This window comes from Drosophila sulfurigaster, chromosome 2R (genome assembly GCF_023558435.1).
Source record: "Drosophila sulfurigaster albostrigata strain 15112-1811.04 chromosome 2R, ASM2355843v2, whole genome shotgun sequence".
In the NCBI taxonomy this organism is placed as follows: Eukaryota; Metazoa; Arthropoda; class Insecta; order Diptera; family Drosophilidae; genus Drosophila; species Drosophila sulfurigaster.
This window is the reverse complement of record NC_084882.1, coordinates 9,877,574-9,895,678: the sequence shown is the minus strand read 5'-3', so window position 1 is coordinate 9,895,678 and position 18,105 is coordinate 9,877,574. Positions and strand designations below refer to the sequence as shown.

Sequence of the window (18,105 nt, the reverse complement as noted above, 5' to 3'; positions counted from 1 at the left end):
CGCTCTTTCTCTCTCTCGTACACAAACAAAACGAACGGCAGTTGTAAAGATGGCCGCCGTAGCTATTATATGGCTGAATTTGTAAACGACACCAACACTTACAAACACACACACAGGCCAGAGAGAGAAAGAGCGAAAGAGCGACCATGTGATGCGGCATGTGTTTCACTGAATGCAATTGGCTTAAGCGTTTGCAGCAACGATAACAATAGCAACGTCTGTGTGTGTGTGTTTGCTGAATACGCGTCGACGTCACGGCCCAGTCGGCAAATCAGCTGTGCCAAACAGCAGGTAAAACGCTGCTGCTGCTACGGCTACGGCTGCTGCCTCTGTCGCTGCTTCTGCTGTTGGCCTGAATAAGGGCCACGCCAGCAACGAGAGACAGTCGCTTGAGAGAGCTTGACGCGTGCAGACAACAGTGAAGAATACGCGACGTGTGCTCAGCAAATTTAAAATTGAACAACAAATATATATTGCAATTTGCAATTGACAATAAATTCGACACTATCGAATTATATGTGACAGCAAAGTGAAGACATCAAGTGCAGTAGTACGAAAATAGAAAGAGAGGCAAAGAACTCGAAGAAATACAAAACAAAAAGTCATTGACGCTCTCGTTCTGTCGACGTCGACGTTGGCGTCGCCCAAAAACAGCTGTCTTTCGATTTGCGCTCTCTCACGCTCTCTTCCGCTCTCTTGGAAATTCAGCGGTGCGCGTCAATTCAGCTCGTCGCTCTCCGCTCTCTCACTCTCCGCGTTGGCTGAATGCGGAAAATTACAAAAAATTAACAACATCGAAACGTCGTGTTTCATTTCGCTTGCGCTGCTCAACGGGAACGGACGTGTTTTGAGCTAATTTCCCTGCCTATTAAAAACAAAACAAGAAACGGAAAAGAAAACAAAATATATTGAAAACAGCAAGAACTGTAAACGCGTGTATTTTGCATTAAAAGACTGAAACAATAACAAACAAAATACAACAAAAACACTCAACTTGCAGCTAAAATAGATTACAACTAAAAATAAAAACCAAGACTGATTACAATAAAAACTAAAAAGAACTGCAAGCAAAAGTAAAATTTAATAAACGCGTGCGACGAAAAACGGGAAAAATAAAACAAGCAACAACAACAACATATGGATTAAGGTTCCTCACACACACACAACAAACACAAACATAATTCTAACACACACACACACACAACAGCTACAAACGGATATCACAACTGCAGCTGTCTCGCTCTATCTCTTTGGATTACCAGTGCCAATATCTCAAAATCAAATTGAAAATACAAGAAAAAAGTGAAGTGAAAACAAAAGTTGCAAACGCAAAAATCTCAAAACGAAAATGCAATGCTAAAACAACAAAAGCAAAGTTCATAACTGCGAAGCGAAAAAGCAAAGCAAAAAGCAAACGCAACAACAACAACAACAGCATCAGCAAGCAACAACAACAAAGTCAAAAATGACGATGGCTGCTTGCTATGCAAACTATGACATGTCGTCCATGTCTTCTCTCTCGCTTTCGCACAGCATGTCGGCAGCTCTGCAGCAGCAACAGCAGCAGCAGCAGCAACAACAACAGCAGCAGCAGCAGCAACAACAACAGTTGCAGCAGCAGCAACAGCAGCAACATCATCATCAACAGCAACAGCAGCAACAACACATGTATCACGCTGCAGTTGCTGCACATCAGCAACAGTTGCTGCAACAGCAGCAGCAGCAGCAACAACAGCAGCAACGTCAGCAACATCAACCCGCCAACAACAACAACACACGTCTCAGCCACGGCGCTGCGGCGGCGGCGGCGGCAGCAGCACAGCAAACGCATGTGGCTGCCGCCGTCGCTGCCAGTAATCAGCGACAGCAGAGCAGCAGCAACACCAACAGCAGCAGCAACAACAGCACCAACAATGCTGTCGCTGTCGCCAGCAACAGCAGCAGCAGCTCTGCCGCAGTCAACAAGGACTACAGCATTCCACTGCACGTCGACTGCAGCGTCGAATACGAGCTGCCCAATCAGCCAAAGCCGCCCGCCGGGCAGCGCGTTGAGCCGCTGCTGATGATTCATCCCTGCTACTTTCGCAAAATGGAGTCGCAGCGCCGCAGCCCCTTCGTCAACAACATGCAGGCGACGGCGACTGCGCGCAGTGCCGCCAGCAGCGCGGTGAGCAGCGCCGCTGCCTTGGGCTCCAGCTCTGCGGCTGCAGCGCCCAGCAGCGCTGCCAGGCGCAAGACTCAGATGCAGCAGCAGCAACAGCAGCAGCAGCAACAACAACAGCAGCAGCAGCGGCAGGCAGCGTATCAGCAGCAACTGCGTCAGCAGCAGCAGCAACAACAAATGTCACAAATGTCGCAGCAGGCGTTGTATCCAGTGCAGCAACAGCAGCAGCAACAACAGCAGCAGCAGCAGCAACTGCGCCAACAGCAACAGCAGCAGCAGCAACAACAACAGCGCAACCAAAGTCGTCAAAGCCAAAGCCATTCAGCCACCTCAGCAGCAGCGACGTCTGCGTCGAATCAATGGGAACAATTGACGCAGCAGCAGCAACAACATTCACACATACACTCTCACGGACACACACATGCGCACTCTCACACACACACACAACACCAGCAGCAACACATGCAGCATGCAGCGACGCTTTACTCAGCCAAAAGCTCAGCTGCAGTCAACTCCGCCGTCACCTCCTCAGCCAACGCCGCTGCCGCTGCGGCTGCTGGCAAACGCGATGCGTTAATTTCGGGCAGCAGCAGCTATGCCAGCAGCGCTGCCGTCGCCAAACAGCAGCAGCAACAGCAGCACTGCCTCCCACCCCCCGTTGCGCCTTGGGATGCGACTGCGGCGGCAGCGGCGGCTGCGCTGCTGATCGATCGGTCGCCGATGGCAACAGTTCCTAGCAATTATCAGGCCGGTCCTGAGGCCACGCCCATGCACCGCCTGCCGCCGCCGCCCCCACAGGCGGCAGCAGCGACCGACAAGCTGAGCGGCAAATATCGCCAATATTTGCGCACTCAGCATCGCATGCATCCCTACGCAGCAGCGGCGGCGGCAGCGGCGTCGCTGGCCGCGGCTGCAGCTGGCGCCAACTTGGGGCCGGCGTCGTTTGTACCCTTTGGCTCAGCGGCGGCGGCAGCGACGTCGGCAACGGCAGCAGCGCCAACATTCCAGCAACTGCAGCAAATCTCCTGCTACAACGTGTGATCCAACAACAACAGCAAAGGCAACAACAACAACATCAGCAGCAGCAGCAGCATCATCAATTGAGACAGACGCTTACCAAGTAAACGTCAATGAAAGAAAAAAGAAAGAAAGAAAAGAAAACAAAAACAAAACGCTTCTCACCCATTTTAAAATGTCTTCTTTTAGTTTATCACGTTCTCTTTATTTTTTTGTCGTTTTCGTTGTAAGGGCGACAATTTTGTTGCCTGGTGTGAAAAGCAAAAAAACAAAAAACAATCCGAGCGCATGACAATAAAGGCAACAACTCAACTAAATAAAATTAAGAAAAATGAAAATATGTATGTAAAAATGGTGTCTGCTGACAAAAGCTCAGTGCTTTGAGCTTGCATTTTGTACGTGAGGCGAGCTTAAAGTGCCGTTACTTCTCGTTACTTGCAATTGTGATAAGTTCAGAAAAGAGAAAGAGAGATAAAGAATTCACAGTTGTGTTTTTATTGTTATGCGTTGCGATTGAAGTGTTGTTGTTTTTCATTAACCGACGGTCGCCAAAACTGTTGACCCACTCTATTGAGCTGTTTTTTTTGATTACTTCTTGATTACGAAATGAAATTACAATGTAAATTAGCTGCGAAAAGAATAGAAAACAAAACAAAAACAAAATTGTTGCCAAAAAAAAAAGTATGAAAAATAATTGAAATTCACTTTCTTTTAGTAATTTGTAGTAATTTGATAAAAAAAAAAACAAAACATAAATCGAAAAAACAAAAGAAAACAACCAACAAAACAAACAACAAAAAAATGCAAACTATTGTAGTGATATTTGTTATAAAATAATTTTAGTAATTAATTTAATTTAAATTAAACAACAACAACAAAACCAACAAACAACAATGCGTGTAAACCTACAACATCAACAACAAAAGAAAACAACAAATGAAAACAATAATAACAAGTAAATGAAAAATGCTAAAAACTAAAACAAAACATATGCTTATTTAATTATTATTATTACACAAAGAAAAACCAGATCCATGCTATCTTATTCACTAAAAACTAGCAACAAAATGAAATGCAAGCAAAAATCTCTTCAGCTACAACAAAAACAAAAAAAAACAAAAACAAGGCCGAAAAAATGCTATATTGAAAAAAATCACACGATTATTGATAAATAAATGACGGTCCCATTTACAAAGCCAAGAACATCCTATTCAAATTGAAATTGAAAATAAAAATTATCTCAAATTTGAGGCAAAACATATGCGCCAAGAAAATGCGACGAAAAATTTAAGCAAATTGTGTTTTCAATTGATCAAACGAAACGAAACGAAAAGAAACAAACGACACACAACAGAACAGCACAGAACAGAGAGCAACAAAGTAACGGTATTTGCCGTCGGTATTTGTTTTGTACACTTTACCTTACTTTACTTTTTGCTTATTTTTCTCTCTCTCTCTCTCTTTCTGTTGTTTGTTGTTATTGTCACTTTGTGTGCTGCTTTAATTTGATTTCTTGCTCGCCTCGCTTCGCTTTTGGTGTCAGTTGCCCCTCCCCACCCGAGCATGCTTTGTCGCCCTGCTTCGTTTCACCCGCAAGTCACTGTGATTGATTGTTGTCATTGATGGAAGACTTTCAGTTCAGCTTTGCCTCGCACACACCTACAAAACACAAACACATACACATTATGTGCTTATGCGTGTGCGTATGTGTTGAAGGGAGGTCGCAGTCAAAGTCGTTGATTATGAGCAGCCCACATAATGGTCGCATTTCTAGGTATTTCACATAACCTTATCCCGCGGAGCTATTAATATTGACTCCCTAATCTCGAGCCAGGAAATCGAGCAAAATTCTATGGGAAATCCGGGAACCATTAAACAAACCCATAGGGGTGCATATTTTAAATCGCTTTATCAGAGTTCGAAGAAAACCGCAAAGTTTATTATAAAATTAAAAATAATAAAAAAGGCGTGGAGCGTAGAAAACGACATCCGTTTCCCATTGACCAAAAGTGGACTCGTTTAGCCATTTGATTTGTGTGAGTCAGTTTTCAAGTGAATCACTTTGGTCTGCCCTAAATTGAAACGAGTCCAAGACAAGTCAAGACCAGAGAGAAGACAAGTCAAGAAAACGAGAGCCACGACAGGAACTGGCTGCTTATTTAGATCACATATTATATAGCTACATATGTGTTTATAGACATACTATATATGGATGTTTAAAGTTACAAGTCCATATAATACTCGAACTAGAAAGCAGCGTCAACACATAACAAAAGTCTTGTTTAGTCTGAAGTGATTGCAATCTGTATTCAAATATACAATATTCATTTATTCAATTCATCTGCCATTATAATAGATTGTATTTAAGTGGCCGTCATAGATTAGAATTTTGTAGCCACATCTGACAATTGGCAGTAATTAAAATTTACTACAAAATAAAAACAACTCAGGTCTGAAGCTGAGTGTTTTGTTTGTATTCAATTGATAATTCAAAACGGGGTGGAAATAAAAAAAAAACAGTCAGCTGTTTTTGCTCCCCATTCATGTTCATTCAATGCGAGGTCGTTGTCGTCACACGCGTGCGTGTGTGTGTGTGTGTTCGACAGGTGCTAGACTGAGACAAAAGCTGTACTTGATTCATTTCGATTGCTGAGGGAAATCTTCAGAGAGATAATGGCTGTCCTGCTTGCTCTTCAAGTGCTCCCCACTCGAAGAAATTCAAGTGCCCCTACTTGTTTTCTTTTTGTGTTTTTTTTTTTTATTTTAGTTTAATTTTCGAAAATAGAAATGAGCTCAACGAGTTTTTGGGTCTCTGAATCAGAATCGACGACAATCGCTTTGTTACAGCTCAAAAAAAAAACACAAAAACTACATATTTATCGATGACAACTTTCGATATTTATTTTCGTCGTTGCCCAGCACTAATTGACTAATGTATGCATGTGTGTATGTGTGTGTTTGGCCTTTCGATTGGCATTCATTTCACTTCGACCCCCTCCATTTTGTGCTGTTCAATCCAATTCCGCGCTGTGCCTAAGAGCAAGTGCCATTTAAAAGTCATCAACAGAGATAAATAAACTAAATAATGGGCCAGCAAAATACACATAAAATGCGAAACAACAACAACAGCGAAATGTATGCAAATAAAACGGCAAAGGCAACGGCAGCGGCAGCGGCATAAAAAGCAAATACACCCAAAAAGCCTGCACACAAAATTACACTCACTTACACACACACACACACACACACATGCAGGCAAAGAGAGGCGCAGATGATTAGTTATTTTTAAATTTAAGCTGAAAATGCAAACAGCAACCAAAAAAAAAAAAAAAAATCGAGAATTGTTCAAAATGAAATGACGCAAAGCGCATTAAACAAAGTCCAAATAAAAAATGAAATAAAGACACACCAAGCGCCGCCGCCTAAATGCGAACAAAAACAAAAAAAAAGAAACAGAAAAATGCGATAAAAACTGAAGTAGAGCGCAAAATGAAAAGCAAAGACACGACGACGACGTCGACGCAGTCAGCGACAGCGGAAGCTGTCTAACAAACATTATGGCAGGGGCGTGTGGGTGCCATACATAGCTTTAGCTGGCGGAGGGGCGGGGTGGAGCATTGCACAGGGACGCCTCGCATTGAGGCTGGTCATAAAGCTCATGTTCATGCGCGAGACAAAGACAGAGACAGACAGACTGGGGATGCGATGCGATCCGAGAGAGCTGCCAGACGTTGTTATTGTTGTTGTCGCAACCAGTTTACATATATTTGCTTTTTGCTTTTGTGTTCCATTCATTCATTTTGTCTTTTTTTTTGCACTTTTTTCAAGTGGTTGCTTTGGGGTCAGCTTAATCCAAGCGCTACATAATTTGCGACTTAATTAAAACATTTGCCCGAGCTAAAAATTCATTTAAATATTAAATATACTCCATACATATTTTCTATGCGTTTCGCTGAAAATGGTTCTCGCTTTTTTAATGCCCATAATTTATTTGTTTCGTGCCGATAATGACAGTTACTTTTTGAAGGGCCAGAAATTAAAGTCGTAAATTAAGTAGCGCATTATCAAATATCAAATAAATATTTATGCCAATGATAAAATTTCATTATTATTTTTGGCTCTCTCTGTGCTACCAAGCGACAGTTTTAATAAGCTTTAATTAAATTGTACAACAAAGCAAAATGAAAAAACCAAAAAAACATATTTGTTGTTAGCTGGTGTAACTAATTAACATAATTTGTATGCATGAATGCACAAGGAGAAATGTAGAGAGCAGCAAGAGCAACAGCAACAGCAACAATTTCAACAATTTGAAGCAGCTTTAAATAAATTAAAAAAATTTATTAATAATTAAAACACGGCTAATTGGGCTCTTCGAATTTCCAGGCGAGGACAGAAAACTTGACCATAAATTCATAAACGAATAATATCAAATACCATAAAAAAAAACGATTAATGCGAAAGACAAGCCCAAAAGATGATGTAAATAGTTGTTTATAAAATAGAAATTTTGTCGTATTTTTTTTTTTTTTTTATGGCTAAATTGAGTCAGAGCTGGAGGGCTGAGATTGTCAAAACGGATTTGTCACAGTTAACGAGTAAATCAACATTTTTTTGTTTTTGGATTTCTACACTTAACTACAGGGTGCTGAACTGGCTGAAAGCGGTTCTTCGTTATTTTTTATTCCTTCGCTTTGTAAATGGCCTCTACATTTTACATACTATATATGATTTCGAAATACCCAAGTTAACCTCAACTTGCGACATTTTGCTTGAACTAAAAACCCTGAAAATAAATTAATTATGTAGAGCTGCATTTTTGGCTGGCCCAAAAAGTTCAGAGCAACAACACAAACAAACACAAAAAAAAAACATTGTACTTAACAGCTTAGTTTGAAAGCTCATTGCTCAAAGCTCAAACAAAGTCAAAGCACTTAAACTGCCTGCAAAAGATTTAGATGGAGCGATAGACAGAGAGAGAAAGAGAGAGATAGACAGTGGGATGGGGGATTGGGGGAAGAGCGAGCGAGAAGGTCAAAACGCTTTCGAAAAAGGCCTACGAATAAAACTTGAACTACAAACTTTAGACTTGGCAACAAGCAAAAACAAAAAAAAAACATATAACATGACAACGTGTAAAACTAGTTAGCTGAAAAAAAGAAGAAAACTATGAAAAAAAAAAAACAATTAAAAAGCATTAACGCTTAGAGCTGCCTAAGTGCAGCATGGGGTATACCAATATACATATAGAGGAGCATGGTATATAGACATACATATATACGATACACATATACGATACGAGTATACATTTAAGTATGAAGCATGAAGTATGAAGTACACGAATATGTAAGTAGCACAACCACTAAACTAAATTATGTGTCAGATGACGGCCAAAACAAAAATGATGTTTAGCATTAAAATCAAAGATAAAGCCACAGAAACAGATACAGATACGGAAACATATATATCTGTATAATAGTACATAACATATACTTATTTATGGAGAGAAGCCACACGCAAATTATACAAATTTTGTGTTACTTTTTTCCCTCATTTTTTGTTTTTTTGTATTAGTGGGTTAGGTAATCAAAAACCACTTAAGTGGCACGAATCGGAGGCATACTAACATCTAAACAGTTATAGCTAACATTAACATACGTATATTCATGATAATTGATACCATACCCCATAAATTAGCCAACCATATTGTGACTTACAACAACAACAAGAGCCAGAAAACGCAAAAGAAAAAGAAGATAAAGTAGTTGCAGAAACAGAAAGAGAAACAGAAACAGAGATGAGCAAACCATATGAAATTTAATACCTATATAGACGACGATATAATGCAAGTAACTATATATATTTAGACTATATACCAACTACGCCTATACCGAAAATAAAAACAACAAGGAGACGCAGAACACAAGATCAAAAAGAAAAAAACACATATATACATATATATATATATAAAACAAAGTAAATAGAGAAAGCATGGAGTAAACCTTATACTTATACTATAACTAGGCCATCAACAAATTATATATGAATATATATATATATACTAAAATGAGTATGACACGACAAAGGGCGAAAGGCAGGAGCCGATGGAGTGAGGGGAGAACGCGATTAAGTACTTATGACTACGAAACATAAACCATATATACAATTAAGCGCTGAATTAACAGAAAAAAGAGACATATTCAGTGCAAAAAATATATGCAAAACAAAAAACAAAAACAACATTATAGATACATATATAATAATAATTATTATGAATTTCTGCTGTGAAAATGATTAATGCTTAAATATGCATTAATTTCAAATTTTTTTTGTCGATTATAAAAAAAAAACAATCCCTTAATATACAAAAATAAAACTAGAAAATATGCTAAATGAAAACTGGAATTTATTACTTTACTTTTCGTTAAAATGAATGCGAGACAGACCGAAAGAAAGAAAGGGACAGCTAGCTTGAAGTGAAGTTTGCAATGTTGCCAAAGTCGAATACAAAAGGAAGCAATGCAAAATTGAAATTTATAAATAAGCAACAAACACAAAATGGTTAAATCGAAAAAGAATGAAAAAGAAAACGGTAATTTGCGACAATTTTTCACATTTGCTTTGCGTGATATTCATCATTAATTTGGAGTTTTCTGTCGCTACTTTTCAAGAGAATTAGCCATGCTTTGGGCATTTGTGTTGCATAGTTAGATACAGATACAGATACATTTGTATTGCCTGTACATACATCTATTTAAATGTGATAGTAGTTTTATTCATGATTATTGTGCATTGTATTTTCTCAACTGTAAAATAAAATTTCATTTTTTCTGCATTCAATTTAGCTTTTTTTTCGGAGTGTTTAATTTAAAGCTTAACTATGTACATGAATTTTCATAATGACACATACATATTTAGTATATAGAAATGATATAATTAATTAGCTGGCAGCCCCTCAAACTTGAGAGAATTCTTGTAAATTATCTAGCGAAACTAACTGAAAATACCTAAAAACATTTAAAAAAAAGCAAAACAAAGAAAAAAAAAAGAAAACATTATTATGATTAATGTATAAAAGATCTAATTAATTGTAGTATGGAAGCGAATATTATTGTATGATTAACAAATTTATTGGGCAAAACATGCATGGGACAAACAAATTATATAATACAACAACAACAACAACAACAAAGGAAAGATACATTTAAATTATGCAAATTAATAAACAATTAATTTGAACAATAAAAAATGAAATGTAGTTTTGTGTTTTTTTTTTCAATGACTAGCTCTGGGTATTCAGATATCAGACATTAACCCGTTTTTCCTGTGTACTTTCATCTGCTATTATAATGACGATGATGATGATGATGATGATGATGACGATTATTGCGATTGTGATGACGATGTATAATGATATGGAATATCAGCTCACGTATTTGTCATTGTTCAGCCTGCGGCTGCCCCTCGCCCTGCCACTTGTCAATCCCACACAAAGCCCCTCTCGCCCCTCTCTCCTCGCTCCACCTCGCCTAATCATTCGGTATTCAGTCGTAATTCAGCCCGCACATATGTGAGTGTACTCGCATGCACTCATACACACATTCACGAGTATTATCAGCACTCACGAGGCTCATGTTTCAAATGGTTTGACGCTTGACGCTGTCCGCAGTTTCGTTGTATGTGGGCTTCAATTTTCAGTGCCGTTCCGTTCCGTTCCGCCTCCTCCAGCTCAGTTCCCGTTCCCGCTCCCGTTCCCATTCCCGTTCACTGTTCCTGTTCACTGTGAAGTGAAGTGTTTTCACAATCGCCGCACAGCAACAACAACAACAACAGTAAAGTTGAACGCCACATGACTCGAAATGCGTGTTGTACTCATTTCTGTATTATTCTGTTTTCATTTCTAAAATGATGGTGCAAGTTCTGAAGGTCTCGCTCCCTTGTTGTGCTGTTGTTGTGCCCCCATCCCCATCCCCACACCCCCCATTCCCCTATCCCCACATCCCTTATCCCCTAGCAGACGTCAGCTGGTCTGGCTGCGATTAACAAAACTAAGGCGGCAATTAAAAACGCTTTAAAACTGCTGACGCCCACGTAAGTTCCCCCTCCTTCTTCTTCCCCTTCTCTATGCCTTCCTTCTCCTCCTCCACCTCCACCTCGACCCACGCGGCAGGCAGCACAACAAATGCCATAAACATTTGAATATGCAAATAATTAAAATATTTCAAATTGCTGCCTGCCGCGTCTTTTAATGAGCAACAGCATCAGAAAGCGAACTCAACACTCTAAATACTTTTTTCACATATATCATTCGCATTTCGTTCTTTATTTTCTAGCTAATCTCTTCAATTTCTCGAGATTTTCCATAATGCTGCAGTCTGTGCTCGCTATGACGAAAAGTGCCAAAGTATAAAAATGTAGAATGATGTTAGTATTTTTATATACTAAGAAAAGTACAATTCTGTTATTAGTCCTTGCGAAATTATAATTATAATAATCTAATATACTAAATATTTAATTTGAATTTTTTAATTTTTTTATTTACTCATTTGTCATTAAAATTTTTTTCATAATAATTGAAATATTTTTGTATATCTAAAATTATTTTAAAAGTATTTTTTTTTAAAAACTATTTTTGAGGTCTTATTTGTTTTTTTTTATTTAAAATTACACATTAAGAAGTTATAGGTGAGAAAAATCGTACATTATAAACGCAATTTTTGATTGACATTTTATTTATTTTTGTCTCTCTTCATTTATTTACAGTTTGTCTATTTAAACAAGAAGTAAATTGCATAATTAAATTGACAGAAATAAGAAAAAATTTAATAGTTGCTTAATATTAAATTATATTGGAATTTTTCTGTTCAATATAAAATTTTTGTAAATTTTCTCGTTTTATATAAATATTCTTATTTGAGATCATATTACTCATTTTATTTTCTTTCTATATAGAGGGTTTATTTGTTTCGTTTATATTTTTTAATAATAAATATTTTCAATATTTTCGAATTACAATTTTTAATTTTTTTTTATATATTTTGTGATTACATACGAAATCTTTTATATTTTCTAAATTGAATTTTTTAAGGTTTTGACTAGTTTTGCATTTATTTATTTAAATTTTCAATAAAAGTTTTGTTTTATTTTGCATATAACTATAATTGCTCAGGTACAATGGAGGTTCATTATAATCGGTGTAGACTGTATCTATTGCCCTAAATCATTTTCTAGGCAACGCTTTGAGTTTGATTATTTGCTGGCAACATGAAATGAAATTACGGCGCTGAAAGTTGCCTTGATTTGAAACTAAACAAAGATCAAGTTGTGCCGGGAGTCGAGTGAAGGCAACTGGAGAGAAGTAAACAAACGAATTGAATTTGAATTTGAATGTGAATGTGAATTGAAATTAAAATGATTTCGAATTGAATTTGAAATGTGAAAATGAGCATAAAAAAACATGACATGGGTTTAATAAATTGTAATTTATGTTTATTGAGCGATATGTCATTCAATTTTGTTCGTTTCATTTCGTTTCGTTTCGTTTGGTTTCGTTTATTGATTTTACGAGAACAAAAGTAGCGTTCTTCACTCGAAGTAGGCGTAGATGTAGTTGTATCTGTATCTGTAGCTGTATTTGTATCTACAACACGAAGATGCTGCAAATGAGTGAGCATTTGTGAGACATTTATGACTTGTCATATTTTGAGACTAACGCTTTGTCTGCGTGTGTGGGAAGCAATAAATTGTGTCACAAAACTTACATAGCTACACATGTGCTTGCTTGGTATAAAAGTATCTTGCCCCCCCCTGGCAGCTATCCACGGAGTAGGCTGCATCTCACAGATACGTGTTTCAATGCATGCTGCTTTCCCATTGTTTGTGCGCCATTGACAATAAACGAAATGCGGCATGCAACACACAGCAAACAGCACACAGCATCATAGAGAGCTGCTACATGCAACATTCAGCCGAAAAATGCCAGATGAGTAATGATTGCAGGGCTAGGCATAGTCAAGCCATTGCTAATAGCTGTAGCTGTAGCTGTTGCCCTCGGGCAGCTTAAAACAGGCAAACTGAGATGAGATGAGATGAGTTCCGATCCGCAAGCAATCCCCAGCTAAGCTGTTCTGCTCCGACGTTGCCTGTTGCGACCGAAAGGCACATTAAACACAAAGTACACACACACACACACACTCATTTACGGACGGAGACAGGCACAGCCAGGCAGACAGAAAGACGGACGGACAGACGGACGGACGGACAGACGGACGGACGGTGTCGTATCTATGAGATACTCGAACGATTTGGCCGCTGTGCGTTGGCCGCGCCGGCACCAAATTATACATATCGAAAGATTTATTACACACATTGTGACAGTGCGAGCCGTCAAATGAGTTTTTCAGCGTAATTACCGAGAGCCTCACACACAATACCAAAAAAATACATAGTAAAAATATCTAAAAAGAAACACCAACAACAACAACTAAAATGAAATCAAATTAAGCGCGCACTCATATGAAAAACAAAAAAATACGGACAGAAAAAATAAGTAAATCCATGTGGGCACAAGTATTATGTGTATTTGTTATGCTGCCTTGTTTTTGTTTTGTCTTTTGTTTTTTTACGACTTGGCATCAAGTTTTTTTCCTTGTATATTTTTTTTTATTTTGATAAACGTGCAGATAAAGTGGAAATGGGGAAAATCCTCTGTCTTCGTCAGCTGACATTGCGATTGCTCCTGCCAACTGCCCGCCTCAGTTGATGATTACTTGTCTGCTCTGTCTGAAGGTTACTTGACTTCCCCGTCTCAACTCGTCTCGTCTCGGCCATCGGGGACCATCGCAACGTTAATCATTTATGAATGACTTCTTACCAAAAGCAACCACCGATTTGCCCCTTGCAGGCAGAGAGAAAAAATAATAAGAAAACACATTCATAGTAACTATGATGTGGAAAAGTAATGAAGTAATCAAACCGATGATTTGATGCTCTTGCTATCTTAATTCCTGATTGTTCTATAGAAGAAGAATGAAGATTGTAAATATCGAAAGAAGAAGATTATAAATATATATATATATATAATATATATTTTTTAGTTTTTATCTGCAATATAGAAGAAGGAAGATTATTAAAATCGAAATACGAGAGTATTTTTGTAGCTATTTTGTTATATAATAATTATAGTATTTCTGATTGGTACGGCATATTTTGAATGTAGTACACTATCAATATACCAAATACATCCTTCGGTATATTTAAGCACTTTTGCGGTATATAAATTTGGTGTATTTTAAGAAATTTCCAGCACAGTTTTTCTTTTCTCGATTGTAGTTTTCTTACATTTTTGGATTTCTTGGGAGTCGTATAGAGTATTATTAATTTAATATTACTTTAATTAATATTTCTAGAGATAATAAAAAATTCTTGGTAGTCAGAAAATGGACAGATTAGTTGGAAATGTACTCAGATTATTTTTATAAATTAGAAAATAGTAATTGAATATTATTGAATTAATTTTGATTAATAATTGGGCATAAGAATTAGCTATGTGTTGTACAGATAAAAAATTAAAAGAGTATAAGAGTATAAAAATATATGTCTAACGATTATAGCATAGTAAAGTTTAAGCAAATATGTTTTTATGAACTTAGCTATCACAGAGTATTTTAATTTTTTGATTATAAACTATTTTTATTATAGAGCTATGTATAAAGTTGCTAAATTTCGTGGGAAACCCTAACTACCTTCTGCGTAAGTGTATACAAAATGATGAAAATGAAAATTGAGGCGCTTAATGACTACAAAAGGTGATGGCCAAGTTAGACGGGCATAGATACAGATAGAGATTCAGATAGAGATACGGATACAGTGCCAGTCATGGTCCACATAACGAGATAAGCGTGAATCGTTTATGCGTTAATTAAGATTTCTTTCATTTGGCCAAGTTAAGAGCAGCAGCAGCAGCAGCTGCTGTTGCAGCCTCAAGGAAAATCATTTTTACCAATTGTTGCGCTGCGGCCTTCCAAAATTAATTATTGCATTGTGTGTGTGCGTTTCTTGGAAGTATTTTCGAGAATAGATTTGAGATTATGGTTTTATTGAAATCATTAAAATATTCGAATATTCTTATGTGGAATTACCAAATGAAACAATTAAATTGTGCCTCTGTTTAGTGTCTAATCTCGCATGCGTTCGTTCGTTTGACATAATCGGGTCTCAACTATAAGTTTCTCAATGTGTGTTTGATTTTCTACTATAGGGGGAATATAATCAAATCAAGTTTGCTTGGCGTCAACAAATTACGACACGATCCTCGATTCCAAATTGGAACCATCACAATCTCAATCACGATGCGACCTGAGAGTGAGACTTTCAATGAGACTGCGACTCTGACTCTGACTGAGACTGAAACTTAAACTCAAAAGTTACACTTGTCGGACAAATCCGAAAGCCAAATCGTTGTGGCGTTTTTAATGGAACGTGTTTTTCTTGTAATCGTTAATCTGGCATTTGCACTTAATTAAAAACATTTTAGCTATTATTAACAGCAAGCAGCAGTTGTCTGCCGTTTTTATTTTTGTCTTTTTTTTTTTCTCCACTAACAATTTTATTATTTGCTTTGACGTTTTGCGCTCGAATCTGTACAAATTTGTTGCACTGTTTGTGGATATGGTTATGGATTTGCGTGATTGCTTCCACATACCGTAAAGAAATCGTGCTGACTTTACATTAAGACAGACATACACACATATATGTCATATGTATGTATTGGTTAATGTATATGTTACAGTTGCATTTGGCTCACATACGTGATATATGTACATACTTTAATACATTGTATGTAAACCTACTCGCTTTTGTAAGTATGTCCCGAGGTGGGGTGAAACAATTCAATATTTAAATTTCAACTGTCACGAAACAACGTTTCTCAGCTTAGGCATGGGAATGGAAATATAATCACTCGACGAAGCGGCGATTCTTATCGATGATATTACTACATTATGACTCAAAGTCTGTTAATAATATCTTCATTGGACTTTGTACAACAATAAAAATAAACTATAAAAATCATATCATAAAGTTACTTTATTGAACTAGACATTTCTTTATTTAACGCGATCATTTCTTACATTTACTCATGATCGTAAGGTATTATTTAAAATATTTAAAAATTCGATTGCCATATATTTATCAAGAATATATTTTAAGAAATACTTTTGTTTGGCAAAAGACCCTTACTGCATTCTGGCCTTAATTGCTTTGGACAATTTAGCATATTTGGTACTCTGTGGTATATTTTGAATGTAGTGCAATATCGAAATACCAAATACAGACTTCGGTATATTTTAGTTTTTTTGGATTAATATTTTCGTAGAATATGGTTTTATTACAGTCTTATTTTTTATGTCTTATTTATATTTTCTATATTAAATTATATATTGACTTTTGTGTATATATTAAAGTTATCTAAATTTCAAAAATATCAAATACTTGTCGACTTACTAACAAAATGTTTTCTACATACTTTGAATTATATTAAAAAAGCAGAGTAAGTGTTTACAGCGTTTTATTTTCTTCTGGTTAAATTTAAATGATGGAAATTTTCAGAAGTTTTAAATTTAAAACTGTTTTTAAAAATAATACCAAAACAATTGCTACCTTATTTATTATCAACAGTGTGTTTTGCGTTATTATTGAACATTTGAGTATTTGAGTAATTAAAACAGAATTACACTTGAATAAATATCTTTCAGAGCGGAAATTTCTGCAAATTTTCTGATAAAAATAATACCAAGTAATTGTTTTAATAACACGATTTCTCTACAATTTTAATTTGATTCTTTAAAACCGAACAGATAAGATGGTTACAGCTTTTGGATTCCTGAAAATTAAGTTTTATTTTCTACAAGTTATATTTTAGATATTTATGTTAAATAAAAGTAGTATTAAATGATTGCAATTTGAAAACAATTAATTAAAACACGATACGTTTTTATTTTATTTTCTTCTGACTACTACGTAAGGAATTATTGAAATTTTTCAGAAACTTTAAATTTTGCAACTTTGCATACAAAAATTATAATTCTAAATAATTGTTGACCTTAACAACAAACAATAATAATCTTCTTTTGACTTTTGGCTAAAAAAGCGGTGCAAATTTAAAAAGAAAATTTTATCTTTGATTTTCAGATAAAAATAATATTAAATAATCGCCCTATTAACACAGCGTTTTCTCTACGATTTTAATTCGACTAATTAATATAGAATTAATGAGGTCGCTACAGTCGATTGAGTTCGATTGCTGCTCACATTCAATTCACTGCATTGCAACTAAATTCGAAAACATAAATAAATCAAATGGAATTGAATTCTAAAGGACTTTTATTTATTTTCAAGCTCTTCAATCTCACTTAAACGTTCGCAGCGTTAAGTGCAGCAAATGGCCTAAGACCCAATTGATGTAATAAAATAAATTACCTAAAATAAGTGCTAAATTGGCATTGCCAGAGAGACGACGATCAACTGTTTGTACGCACCTCGTGCATGTTTTGGTTGCAAGTGTTTGCAGTTTGCGATTCGAATCGAATCGAAACGAAACGAATCGAATCGAATGGGAATTGAAATTGGAATACTTATGTACTTGTATTGAAATCGGAATCGCTAAGGTTGCGATACATTTTGTGGGGCTTTAAGTTTCTGGTTATTGCGAGAACTCGTTAATATCAATTTGCCTGAAATTGTTAATTGATTTTGCAATGAACAAATATTACGCGATGATTGCCAACGTTGCTCTCGTTGTTGTAGTTGTAGTTGTTGTTGTTTCTCTTTTTCTTTTGGAGGCAATTTTGATACTTAATTTTTCGAATTCGGCGTGCGGTCGATTCGATCGGCTGCCATTCGCCTTTTTGTGGGCCTTTTAAGCC

At 36.7% G+C, this 18,105-nt stretch overlaps 1 protein-coding gene and 1 long non-coding RNA gene across 2 annotated transcripts; one reads left to right on the top strand and one right to left on the bottom strand.

Moving 5' to 3' along the window:
• The first annotated feature begins 449 nt into the window (after window positions 1–449).
• On the top strand, window positions 450–3,311 carry LOC133835653 (centrosomal and chromosomal factor). The gene has a single exon (XM_062265679.1). It carries the CDS (start codon window positions 1,466–1,468, stop codon window positions 3,203–3,205), a length of 1,740 nt encoding a protein of 579 aa, XP_062121663.1. The 5' UTR covers window positions 450–1,465; the 3' UTR covers window positions 3,206–3,311.
• Window positions 3,312–5,441: 2,130 nt separating this feature from the next.
• On the bottom strand, window positions 5,442–6,555 carry LOC133835654 (uncharacterized). The gene is made up of 2 exons (XR_009893622.1): window positions 6,425–6,555; window positions 5,442–6,214 (listed from the first exon to the last, which is right to left on the bottom strand). It is a non-coding gene; the product is annotated as an uncharacterized LOC133835654 (long non-coding RNA).
• Between the last annotated feature and the right edge of the window lie 11,550 nt (window positions 6,556–18,105).

Coding starts and splice junctions, on each gene's coding strand:
- LOC133835653 (XM_062265679.1), top strand. CDS start 1,466: ATGACGATGGCTGCTTGCTATGCAAACTATGACATGTCGTCCATGTCT.